The sequence below is a fragment of the Pleuronectes platessa genome, chromosome 13 (assembly GCF_947347685.1).
Source record: "Pleuronectes platessa chromosome 13, fPlePla1.1, whole genome shotgun sequence".
Classification (NCBI taxonomy): Eukaryota; Metazoa; Chordata; class Actinopteri; order Pleuronectiformes; family Pleuronectidae; genus Pleuronectes; species Pleuronectes platessa.
In genome coordinates, this window is record NC_070638.1 from 17,928,626 (window position 1) to 17,942,172 (window position 13,547).

General features: G+C 40.8%; 1 protein-coding gene across 1 annotated transcript in view; it reads right to left on the bottom strand.

Annotated features, from left to right (window-relative positions):
* gpr158b (G protein-coupled receptor 158b) overlaps nt 1-13,547 on the bottom strand; it is a 66,535-nt gene that overhangs the window by 36,677 nt on the left and 16,311 nt on the right. The window contains exon 3 of the mRNA XM_053438903.1: nt 3,360-3,462. Coding sequence (XP_053294878.1) covers nt 3,360-3,462 — 103 coding nt within the window. The remainder of the gene's footprint in view (nt 1-3,359; nt 3,463-13,547) is intronic.

Sequence of the window (13,547 nt, forward strand, 5' to 3'; positions counted from 1 at the left end):
TTTAACTGTCACACACGGTCTCCTTAACAACTGCTCAGTTAATCAAATTGAAGGGGTGAAAATCATCAAACCAATAAATCCCAAAGCCTTGAGTGATAATTACGAAAATACGGACTTTAATTAAGCAGATGAGGGAATAATGAGGGAAGGGCGGATAAATCTTATCACTACAGTCTTTGTAGGTTTTATATCAGTATAGGATTTATTTTCCGCCAGCATCACTTTAAAGTGTTTGCATGAAGGGTGCCTGGATGTGTTTCTTCCTACAGAAGATTTAAAGCAACTAAATGGAAAGAAACAGACAATGCCAGTGTCCTCATTCTACACAGGGACAGGTACAGGGGTGGGGCCAGGGGGACACTATCTGAAATCTTGTTGGCCCCTGAAGTGCCCCGTCCTGGAAACGATGACACTCACAACCCTTTGCTGATTGGGTCTTTGCAGTCATGACGTAGACTTGACTGATTCGTCAGGTTCCTAACACATAACCTCCAACAACCACCATTAACCGCGGCTACCAGTGTAGAAGGCAACATGGATAATCGATTTCAAGCGTTGCTGATCCTATTGTCTTTGCTATCAACTGTTGTTCAGCTAAATTCTGCATTTTACAATGATACAATATATTCGTTGGAGAAGAACTGTTACTCAAGCAATCTGAAACAAGCACCGTGTACACTGGCACATGTGTAGATGAGCAGTCACCTAATATTGGTTTTCAGGCGTGTTTGTATGACCAGAGCCAAAACGTGTGTGTGGACAGAGATCGTTTTCGTTTGAAAGTGACGCTTTCAAACTGAAACTGTGGTATGCTGAATCAGGAATTGTGGATGGATCTTGGAAATGTAATTGGCCCATTTGTGTAAATTGTGGCCCCTTTACGGCCCCTGATTTAGAAAAGTCTGAGATCCACCACTGATTCTTCAATGTGTCCAGTGTGGTTGTATTTAGAATCATTCTGGATCTAACTCTTCTATTTCCAGCACACACACTGTGCAGCTCCTCTGGAACATAATGCTAGATAAATATCAGTCGACTTCACAGAGCATGAAAACACTGTGTTAAAGTGCCTCAGTAGAGGAGTATTGCAAGAGAATAGAGGAAGTGTTGGGGTTAATGGTTAAATAAGTCAAATATGAATAGAGTGCTACATTTACACACATGGTTATGAATGTATCAAGCAATCAGGCTGATGTAAGAAACGTTTTTATCTATTTTCCAACAAAACAACTTGTGATTCTCCCTCGCACTGTCTTTTGTCTTTTCGCTCTAGATCCCTGTGAATTCAGAGAAGGAATATTATACAGATCATTGTTTATCCGGTCTGTTCATCTTCTCTACTCATGCATTCAACTCACAATCACAGTGTGAGTTCAACTGGTGTCAGGTTGTTGTGAGCTATCTGTTTGATTATAGGTGGGTCAAAAGAGTCCTATCTATCTATCTATCCATCCATCCATCCATCCATCCATCCATCCATCCATCCATCTATCTATCTCCCTCTATCTATAAGTCAGTCATTGAGACATTCAAATGAAATGTCATGTTTCTTAAGGATATGACTCCATATTTCCAAATAAACAATTTATTATTGCATGTTGTAGTTTTTCTTTCTCCATATTCTCTTCCATTTGATATCTGTCCCTTGGCCTGTTGCTAGGGAACAATAGAAACTGTCTCCAGTCTGGTCTGTTTGGGATTGCATGAGGAATAAGAGACAGGCTCGACTGCTACTGCCACCCAATCTGAGCTGCAGTGGTTTTTAATGATGGGGTGTGCTCAGGGTTTGGAAGATGAGCCTCTTCACAGACTGAGCCATTTCACTACAGGCCTCATCACGCTGCATTACAATAAAGCTCCAGCTTAGCACATCATCCCCCCGAGGTGCAGTGGTGTTGGAGTCAGGGATGAAAACAAGCACAGTTGCTTGATTATCTCTCTCATCAGGGCCAAGATTTCTGCCCTAGGACACTGGAGCGCTTTCAGTGACAGTGTCAGGACACACATTCAAATCCAAAGCACCGACAGGCAGGTAACATTATGGGTACAAGCTCAATTTACGAGGGTGAAAGGATGAAAAAGGTCTAAAGCAAAGTTGTGTGTACACGTGCAGATGTTAATTCAAGTTATAATTCATTAAAACTGTCTTACCTTAAGAAAAATAAGAGCTAATGGAAATATATGAGTGAGGTGGATAACATCGATCAGCTGCTCATTGAACCCGTCATCAGGCGGATCATGTCTTTGCCAAAGTGAAAAACAAAAGTGGAGTGAATTGATTGGATGTCCACATGTGTTGACATGTGTTCTCCTACATAAGTTGGAATCCTTAACCTGCCCCACTAACTAGTTTACTACTCTGCCAACAGTAGTTGACCCCCTTGAAAATGATATGTTACATCTCAAGGGGTTTTAGCCTCTAATTATAACAGTTATAAGTTTGTTTGTTTTTTGAAAAAGTCATAATATTATGAGAATAATGTCTTACTATATCATATATAAGTAAAACAGACGTAATGTAAAGCTGCATGTTATTTTAGATGGGAAATATCAGAATATTGTTTTCTCATTGTTGCTTATTCCACTTGTTTTTCTTTTCTATCAATATTATGATTTCTGTTCCTAGTTAAATAATAACTTTATTCATGTTATATTACTACATTCTTCTCAATTGCGACTTTATTCTCCAATTTATTTGTTGTGGGGTGGCTGGCGTCTCAGGAGAAAGAGCGGGTCGTCCACTTATCAGAAAGTTGGTGGTCTGATACCTGTCTCAAGATTCTGAATCCCGAAGTGCACCTGATGGCTCCGCTGGCAGTGATGATGATGCACATATGTCTTGTATGAATGAGTGAATGGCAAAACTGTACTGGTAAGAACTTTGTGTGAATCATTGATTGGACATTTTTTTAATTCAACATGGCCCTAACACTCTGGACCATTGAATATCTAATGTGTGAATAAACCTATTCTGGTTTATTCTACCAATATGAATGTAACCCTGGGATCTCGCACAATGTCAGCTGTGATTGACCGACAGATAAGTGGTACAGATAATGGATGGATGGATGGATTCAACATATCTGTGATCCAGATGCCACCAGTAGCTCCCGCTCGAGCTCTGGATAGAAACACAGTAGATATTTCCAAACTGAGAAATCCTTTGACGGCAGATTTAGTTTTCCATGACCTCACAAGCCCCGGTACGCCTGCTCAAAGACATGACAAGAATTTCTAACAAAATGTGTGGCTGCACTTAAAACTGAAAAAATAAATAAAAGAGTTGTGTAGGAAAGATTCAAACTTTTCATCCAAGCACTCGCTGCAAGATGTAAGTCACACAGGGATTTGTAACCTACTTTTAAAGCCATTGAGGGCCACTCTGCGCGGGTGGTAGAATCCTATCCTGCACTGGCACTTGTACTTGTCCAAAACGAATCCATGGCCACCGATGGGCATGCACTGGGAGACAGAAAGGCAGAGACAGACAAGTGTTTGGTTATTTACCTATTTGGGTAAACTACAAGTAGATGACAGTTGCGTGGCAGCAATAGTGAGAAGCTGTGGAGAAAATGAACGTTAAACAACCGCATGGAGGAGGATGATCAACCGACTCGGTGATTCAGCCAACGCAGCTCCCTGCTTCTTCAATCCAACAGCAAGTGGGAGTGAAATTGCAAATACAGTTTTAAATATTACAGGGCACAGCGACAACAACATCAGACAGAAATAACATCAGATGGTTAGCTGTCATTTTACACAGCAATACATTTGAAAGGATTATTTAATTTAGCCAACCAACAGCAGACCAAGTGATACTATTGTAGAAAGAATCACAGACATACATTTAGAATGGAAATGATCATTTAATCGATGCGTTCATCAACATGGATTAATAAGCAACAACTTTGACAAGAGTTCATTCAATTAAAGAAGGACGGGGAACATATTTTCCAAGTAAGGGCCGTTTTAATTACATAAATATACCGACAAACAAAAAAAATTAACTCCCCATCTTCCCCAAGTCCCAAGCCACAGGAAATTATTTTCTAGTGGATAATGATGTTAATATTAACAGAGTGCTTACTACTAGAGCAGTCCTCCATGCATCAGGGCTCAATTACAATCACTAACCTTCCTGACTAACATAAACATAAGAAAAGATGGTCAAAAGAAAATGACAGGCACCCGTTCTGACTCTCAAACACAAGTTACAATAAAGGAACGGCGAACTGGTTGTTGGGACAGGCGGGAGAGGATTTCCCCGTTTGTGGCTCACGGCGATATCTTGGGTCCTTATATTCAAAACAAGGGTTAGTCGTCCAATCACCTCACCATCAAGGCACAGACCAGTTTGCATGCGCACACACATCTTCTTACGTCATGCCAACATTCAGGCCACTGGAGAAGGGACATTCATACATATGCTATATAACCACAGTCATAACAAAGGGGCTATAGGCTACCAAATTATTGAACACCTATATATTATCACTGGACAGAATTTAAAGTGGAGGAGCTGCTGTGATGAAAGTAAAATGTCAGCCTAGTCTGACAACTTAGTATCATCATCATTACCATACATCACGCTATCCTTTCTCGTGTGACGGCTGGAACTGCTTCTCTTTAGCGATGCCAGGTTCATCAGTGCGAGCGCGTCCCCGCAGACTGAGTGTTTCTCTCTGAGTGTGGCCCACACATCCACTTCTTCTTTCCTTCAGAGTCGCTGTGATGTGTTTCAGTGATGAAACACAACAGTTGGTTTCCTCATCCTGACCTTACTGCCAGAAGGGACCACACTGAACACACATGGTAGTTTGTACTATTATGTGTGTTATTTGCTTTTATCAAAAGTAAAATTAGATGATGCCATGACATGTCTTTCCATTTCACAGCTGCTTTCCAGTATTTAGGAAGAGTCTCACACGTGCTAACCGACCCAGAGGCTCCCCACCTAGGAGGTTACTATTAAAATAGTCCTCTTAGTTATGTTCTAATTTGGAACAGAAATACGCTTCCAAACATAAGTTAATGTGAACCAAAGCCCTACAGCTAAACTTCAGTCAATTAAAACTTCTGTAAAATGGTGCTATAGCAAAATCACAGGTGCGCAATCTCCAGAGTCCTGCATCAGCTAAACATAGCAAGGATGCAGATGGAGAAGTGTTGTCAAAGTAACATGTAGATTATTCGACTTTTATGATTTTCTTTTAAAGTTTTTTTTTGTGATTCAGGTGAAGGGGTAGCTGGAAGGAGAGGAAGAGGAACTGACTGAAATATTGTGGCTTAAAGTATGTTTTTAAGCAAATGTGACAAAGTCAATGGTTCCCAGTTATAAAGTTGAAAGATTTTTTTATTTTTATTGTAGTAAATCAAATATCTCAACAGTTATGAAATAATTACTTCAATTGGTGAAACAAATTGATTAAGTTTGTTCTATTCAAAGTTATGAGATACGAGCACAATTCAAAATTTTATTTGAGAAAAACTTGAATTAAATTCAGTGTCACGCTTTGAAAGCTGTTTGAAGTTTCTTTTACAGTTAAGGCTTCAAAATAACCAATTCATCATGGAAAAATTATTTTGTTTAATAAATAAAGAATACATTTATTGGGTAGCAGCAATAAAGATAGTCAAACATATCCTTCAAAAATTGAATAGTTGTCAAGTAAACACATCCAGCGCACAACAATATGCGTTAGCGTGCATTTTGAGTAATGTTAACATTGGAGTTTCCATATATTTGTATTTTGAAGGAACTCACTGATTCATGGCAACTCACACTGGGATTAGTACAGCTAACCAATAGAGAACCAGTTTAACATGTATAATGCAAAAGACACAGAGGCTGCACTGTGCCCTTCATCTTTTACTGAATCCAAATATTATCCATGGTCCCAGCAGTTAAAACAGAATCACAAACTGAATAAAACACAGTTCCTATGTGCTTTCCCTGCCGTCTGATGATTACGCGCCTTCTCAGTGCCACTGCAGTGTTTGGTCTCAGTTAATGAACTTGTTTCAATCATGTTATTGAGCCTCCTATACGCTGTCTACATGCTCCTCTGCAGTGTGAGGCAGCAGACGCCCCAGTTATAAACAAGCCTGGTGTCGGGGGAAATCACAGGGCTTTGCCAAGTAACAGGGAAACTAATTAATATCTAAATTAAGAATTAAGGGTTGTTTGCAGAATTTAAGTGCGTCTGAATAGATCCAGCTCGCATCTTTAACTGTGGGAGCGACGTGGGCTTACAGACCATCTGGAGTGAAAACACACTGAATGACACACGCACACAGGCGCCAGGATGGACACACTCATGTGAACAGAAAATAGACCAAAATACAGCTGTAATAAATTTGACATGAACGTGCATAAATAGTTCATTATATTGCATGCTTACAGTAAAAACATTATATATCCTCTGGGACGGCTGCTGGGAAGAATACCGCAGCCATCTTTATACTTCATGAATCAGTTATTTTTAGATTTTTTGGTATAAAATTATTCAGAATACAGCCCATGTTTTGGAAACAAGCCCATATTCATCGAGATTTTAGTTTTTCTTCCTATTAAGAGTTCATTGAGAAAAACTGATACGACTCTCATGGCTTTGTTTGGCAAAAGAGCAAGGTGATAGCTTAGCTTGGCATTAAGAGCAGCAGGGTGGAAACAAGACTTCCAAAATAAAGACTTTATAAAGATGAATGACAAGACAGCTCCCGAGTAGTGAAGCCAAATAATCTTGATTGCCCCCTGGTGGCTAGCTGCAGTATAATCATGAACCCCGCCTCCTCCATGTTAGCTGACATGGACATATCAACAATAAAATCTCCATGATAGCTAATATCATTTTAGTTAGTTCTTATCACACTGATGTATGCTCAAGTGTTCATGCTTCTGATAAATTCGGTTTAATTAGTTATTTGATGATATTGACTTGAATTTGAGACTGAAATTGAGCGCTATTATAGGTTAGTTAGTTTACGCAACATGAACATGATGGATTACCACAAACCATGGTGAAAGGATACAGTTTGGGTGAGGAAAGAACCCCTCCACATAAATGAGTGGATTTAGGAATTTTGTTTTACTTTCTCTACTTTGTTTCCCACAGAATTCGTTCAATCAATGGCAGTAGCGGGGATGCATACGCACATTCACATATGACGCTCCGACGCACAACAGATTCTAAATAGCAGGTTCACTGACTGCAGAGTGACAGACAAGTTCTCGCATGAGAGAGAGAAACGTCTTCCACGCCAAGTGCAGATGCACGCACGACTGCATGTCAAACAATGAGGTCTAACTGCTGGTATGGTAACAATTTACGGATAATAGCACGAGCAAGCACACTGCTGCAATGTAAAGGAACAGAACGCCAAGTTAGAGATCCCTTGTGTTATTATGAGAAGTGAAAACATGTTTTGTGCTCATAGTAGAATACAGCAGACTGCCACAAACTAGGTAATTAATGGGAAACACTTCTTTGACATGGTGACCTATAGTTAGAGCTATGTGCTCTCAGAGTGACCTCCTACTTGTGTATATAAGTGGAGATGTGTCATGGATCTTTGTATATATAGTCCATGGTCCAAGACTCTCTGCACTGCTGATCCTCTGTCAAACAAACATGTCTTGTCAGTTTTACATTTCTATTTGTGGAGGCATTAAACCAGTGAAATACAGTGTTTTGATTACTAAGCTCTCTTATGTTTGCGTGCAAGGTAAACTAGAATCCGCAGGTAATTACGTTAACTAAGTTCCAGATTTTAATTAGAATTAATGGTTTATGTTACCCTATGTCCTACCACAGCTCTGCACTGATGGGCAGTGGGTGAAAATGTTGAACTGTTGGTTTTGGAAAGTGCTACAATTCTAAACTGGAATGGAGTGGAGTGTTAACGGCTTTGTCAAAGTACTCCTTTAAATGTAGAATGAGATTGCTTTTTACAAATGGTTTTACTTGCTGCAACGGAAAAAAAACGTTTACAATCTCATCTTGACCACGAAATGACCCCGCCTCATTGTGTCTGTCTGATCTCCGCTTCTGCCATATGAAGGTTTTATTTTGCAGGTCATTTGCTGCAGAGGCAGGCTTAGATATACACTTTATTTCAGCTTATAGCAGATAATGATTGCCAACAAGAAGCATATAAATCCAATGTACAGCAAAAGATTTCTGAGACAGATATTTCATGTGTCCTCTCCTGTCATTTTGGATAGTTATTCTCTTTCTGTCTTATTATGTACTTCTAATTTGGCAGAATTCCGGAAGCTACAGCTGCAGACTTAACTTCTGCACAGAGAGTTGATTTTCAAAGCTGACAAACGGCCCCAAATCTCTTAACTGAGAAGCAGCAGCCGGAGGGGTGGGCTGCCGTGGGTAGAAATGTCTTCAGTGAAGTGCAAATGGCTGACAGAATAAACAGATACACTAAATAATTACCTCAGTGTTGCGCCAGTGAAAACGAGCATGACTGGGAGTTATTAAAGCATGCTTCCACTTTTTGGAAAAGAGAATGTGAGCATAAGACCTTTGAGACTTCATGTCTTTTTCCATTATGCGGAATTGATTGACTGAGGTTTGCAGGTCAGCTCTGAAGTGTCTGTGTCAGGTGAGGATCCTTAAAACTATTTGGGGTATACTTTTGAAAGAAAATCAACAAACCAAGACCAGGATCCACAATACAAGCATCAGCTGAATCCAATGATAATGGCCTTTACCTGAATAAATGTCATCAGCGACCTTCAGGAGTTGTTGTCACTAAGTAGGTTATACGTTCACTTGCAGCCATTGTGCAAGACTGGTGACAACACTTTTTGCAAGAAATTAATTCTGTGAACCGAAAACAACCCCAGTGACGAAGGCTTTGAGTTATTAGGTGCATTTTAATGACTGCTACAGGACCTGAAACATACCACACTGGCCAGCAGCTACATCTGATCAAATATGATTCCATCATTTTTTACTTTATTCTTTTTATCCCCTGAATTCCACATAAATCTTTAAAAAGGATGTTAGTCAGTAAAACAAGATTAACACCTCGTTTCCACACAGTCTTGTGCCACGTAAGTGTCATTCATTTTGTCGCAGTTTTTCCACCACCCAGTTCTACGACTACAAATCTGTGAATGTGTCTCATTAGTTGTGTCTCGATCTGATCATACCTGTGAAATGAAAGTCTACAAATACACAGAGGCACTGGTTTGAACTAAATCTTCCTCTTTTTTAATTTTTACCTTTTTTGTTCCTCCAAAACAAAAATTAACTTTGGGCTTGGCCAGAATGTATCTGTCTCTCCTGGAGGAGCAGGTGGCGAGCGGAGAACTCAGCCTCCCTCGGGCCTCCCGTTACAGCTAGAGTCCAACTTTGAAACTTTCAAAAACCACTGAGCAGATGAGGGATGGGATGGGAAGGGATGGGATGAATGGATGAAGGGATGGATGGATGGATGGATGGATGGATGGATGGATGGATGGAAAAACCTCCAGACCACAACCAATCAGATGCAGCATTTGTTATGAATTTCTTTTCTGTTTACTCTAAAAGGAGCAGAGACTCATTATGATAAGACAAGGAGAAAACATGCTTATTTTTTGGACTCCGTGAATCTGAATTGTTGCCTCTGTTAAGGCTGTCTTGTGTTATCACACCACAAGCACTTACTTGCTTCCCCTGGGCATTTTAAAGCACCGCAAAGAAGTGAGTGGAATAAACACCTGAGTGTGTTGCTTGAATATTTAAGGGGCAATATCGGTTTTGGAGAGGGGAAACAAAATATAACACCTTTCACAAATAAACACTAACAGCCACCTACATCTCGCTTTTCTTCTGCAATGGAAATAGAAACAATTGTCATTCACTCACAGTTAAAATGACTCTGCAGTAGACACAGGATGTTAATCGGCTCCAATTGGCATTGATGGCAACAGAGCACCCAGGTGAATGCGTTAATTTCTTCTTCTTCTCTTATTCAGTAGGCTGGATGCTGCCTCTGCACCTTTGCCTATGTAACGTTATGACACGCACTGAACTTCTGGCGTTGGCTCGTAATTAGCCATTGTACGTTTTGTGTGCCTTTTGTTACATCTTGGGAACAATAGGCAACAGCAACAGAAATGTCTCTGTATCATGCAAGCTGCTACACTAGGAAAGACAGCAAGGTAGGAGACCTCCTTCGTTGTCGGTGCGTTTGTGACATCGAACATGACGCACCGGGGGGAAAAAAACAGAAACAGGCAAAATCTTGAAGTGCAGATGGTAAAGGAGTCAATCGCCTTTTTTACAGGTTTACCAATGTTTTAAAAAACCCACCAATACCTGCTTATTTTGAAGTAAACAAGTATAAGATAGTATTTTTTTCTGTCCAATCTCTCTGACCAAGGTCAAGTGCAGATTGCAGGAAACATGTATGTCACACAGGAGATTGACATGAGCCATCAAAACTGGATTAATATGTTACCCAGCACCTCCGAACTACCTTAGCAACTCTGCTCCATATGTCATCTATCACCACCGCTGCTTTTTACAACAACACTCATGAGGCATGGCCCCATGAAAGAGCTATGAAACAGCCGTTTGACTTGTCCCCGTTTGATGGATCACCTTCATCACACCGCAGACTGAAAGTGAGAAAGTATTTTATAATTGCACCTTGCTCTGAATGCCGACTGGGGACATTTAATTCCACTTGGCTAACAGGGTTCAAGGTTGCCTTGTCAATCATGGATAGGCTTGAAAGAAGGGCACCCTGGGGAGGGGGTGTTTTATTACAGAGCTGAGACCTGATCCTTGCATACGTTTTAGATGGCCTGGAATATGAAACAACTCTGTTGATCTTTTTGTAGTGAATAACTGGTAACAGCAGGGATCTTATGATGTTAACACAATTATAATTAAAACTAAAATATTTGTGGAAGAAAAACCTTAAAATCAGTAAAAAAATTTAAAGTTAGTCCCTTTAGCCTGAAAACATTTTGTTTAGTCTTTCCCCATAGCGGACCAATATATATATGTCGTAGAAAAGTTTGCTAACATTCTTCACAGCCTGAACAACTGCTACATTTCTCTGGTGATATTTGCAAACCTAGGTGAAAACTACATTTAAGACTGGATTTAAGACTCAAGGTCGACAAACTGTGCTTCAATCAAACATTACATCTGATTTGAGTCAAACAGATTTGTGTCTCCACTTCCTCCCACTATGAATGAAGCCAAAATATTCTGGATACCAACGCTGCCATCTTGCGCCATGGATTTGGGGAGACTGAGTAGTGTTCATGGATGAAGCAGCAACGTCGAGGTCCTGCCAATCACTGGTCAATCTCAGCTGTCAACATTGTTATAGCATTAAATAAGTAAATAATAACTAAAATCTATTTGCTAACTCAAACCAACCTTACCAGTAAAGTGAAGACGTATAACTGCCTCATATGTCAGAAACAATATTTGAGAAAAGTATATTAAATTTATATTTTGACTTTTTAGTTTGGTCCATCTCTCTACCCACTAACATAGAGGAGATGGGTTGCATGTGCAACAGGTGCTCAAATGTAAATAACGCGGGGGAGGGAAATGGATTCATTTGAGGGAAGCAGATCATTTTTTGATTGAGGAGGAGAGAAGCCATTAAAATGAGATTTGGGATTGATGGATACTGCAACAGAGGAAACACTATATGGTGAATACCAGCATCTTTTCAGTGAGTTGTGCTTCGATGACCAGCGCTATACCACCACAGCAATAATGGGGTGACTTTGAATTATAAAGTTCCAGTTACACCGCTAATCTTTCGTGTGTATTTGCCAAGGTTGTCCGCCTTTAAATCCACACTATTTTAATTCACAAATTTACATTGTCTTAAGCTTCAACTGCCTGATCTGACATGACTTAAGGAAGTTTATCAGATATTCACACTCAGACTAACAGCAGGAGCCTGGGACCAAACAGACATTGCTGTGTAAAAAAAAATCCTTGAAGCATCCCTTTAAACTTCACAAATCCCCGAAAAACAACACAACAAGGCAATTAAACCTAAACTGTTCGTCTGCCCAGCGATCACACAATCACAATACAACCTCCAGCAGAAAACCAGGTAACAATATCACATAACGCCGTCACACAGTTCTTCACATACACATGAAAACAATTTCTCCACAGAAATGCCTTCAACCTAAAATCAAATTATCCGTTACTTTCAAATGGAGGCCCCTCATGTTTGGACTGCAGCCTGTGGTACCTGTTTTCCCACCGTGTAATTTGATAAAGAGCCGTGAACACGACACCGAGATAGGAGTTGGCAAAGAGAGAGAGAGAGAAGGAGAGAGAGAGAGAGAGAGAGAGAGAGAGAGAGAGAGAGAGAGAGAGAGAGAGAGAGAGAGAGAGAGCACTCTGCGTCCCACAGAGATCTATAAATACACTGAAAGCATTAAACCCCTAAAAGCATTACAATCACTCTGTCTCTTGGGTGGGGAATCTGCCTGCTGCTGTTCCACAAGACATCCAGCCGCTAACAGTAGATGTCTGCGGAGTCGATACCTCGGACTTGAGCCTATTTGGAATTTCCCCATCAATTTGTGAGGCGAAAGCCAGAGAGATATGGCTGGTTATCGATTGGTGAATTGTCGCGGGAACAGTGACGTGACCAGAGAGGATGTCACCACGAGGGGCTGAGTGCTGCCTTGAGTCCCCCCTGCATCTTTAAAGGACTTTAGCGTCAGGAACAGAGGGGATTAAATTGTAGAGTCAGAAATTCATCCCTAAAAATGTTACCATTGGGATTGGCTGTGCAGCCTCAGGAAATGTGTCAAAAGTGAAATGAAAGTCTCACTTGGCATTTTAAAAGTGGAGCCCCTCAGTTTGCCCACACAGACATCTGGGTGGGTGGGCCGCAGCTCCCCACGTGGAGTCACGGGAGGCCTCGCTGAATTAAGATCCAACTGCTGCTGCCGACTTGACAGGCTCTTACATTTTGCCGTGGCAGCTACTGAGCTGCAGGCAACAGATTAGAGAGTGAATGGTGTTTCTCAGTGGAGGATGAGTCCTCCCAGACGACTGTCCCTCTCCTGTGTCACTACTCATCCCTCCCTCCCTCTCTTCCTCCCTCCCCAGCTCGTTCTCCTCTCCATCCTATACGCATCCGTGTCCTTCCACTCTCCTTCCACTCTACATGCTATCATGCATGTTTCATGAGCCTAATTACAGCTCAAAGAAATATGCTGGACCTGCCAGAATATACTGCCGAGAGGAATGCTACCTACAGTTTTCTTTACAAACATCGCGTTTCTTGGTAATATGAGCAGTAGTATGTGAATCACAGTGTAAAGCGCTTTCCAGAAAGCAAACTTTGTAGGGACCCTATTCATGGGAGATATTTATAGATTACTGTTGCCCTTTAGTAGTGACTCATAACTTTAGGTCTTGCATGAGACAAATTTAATAAAGTGGTCGAAATTGAGCCAGCAGATATTCTATGAGTGAGTGCCTCTAGTTTGATGTGATTGTTAGATTGATCATCGCCCTGTCTTAACATTTGTATTGTGACAT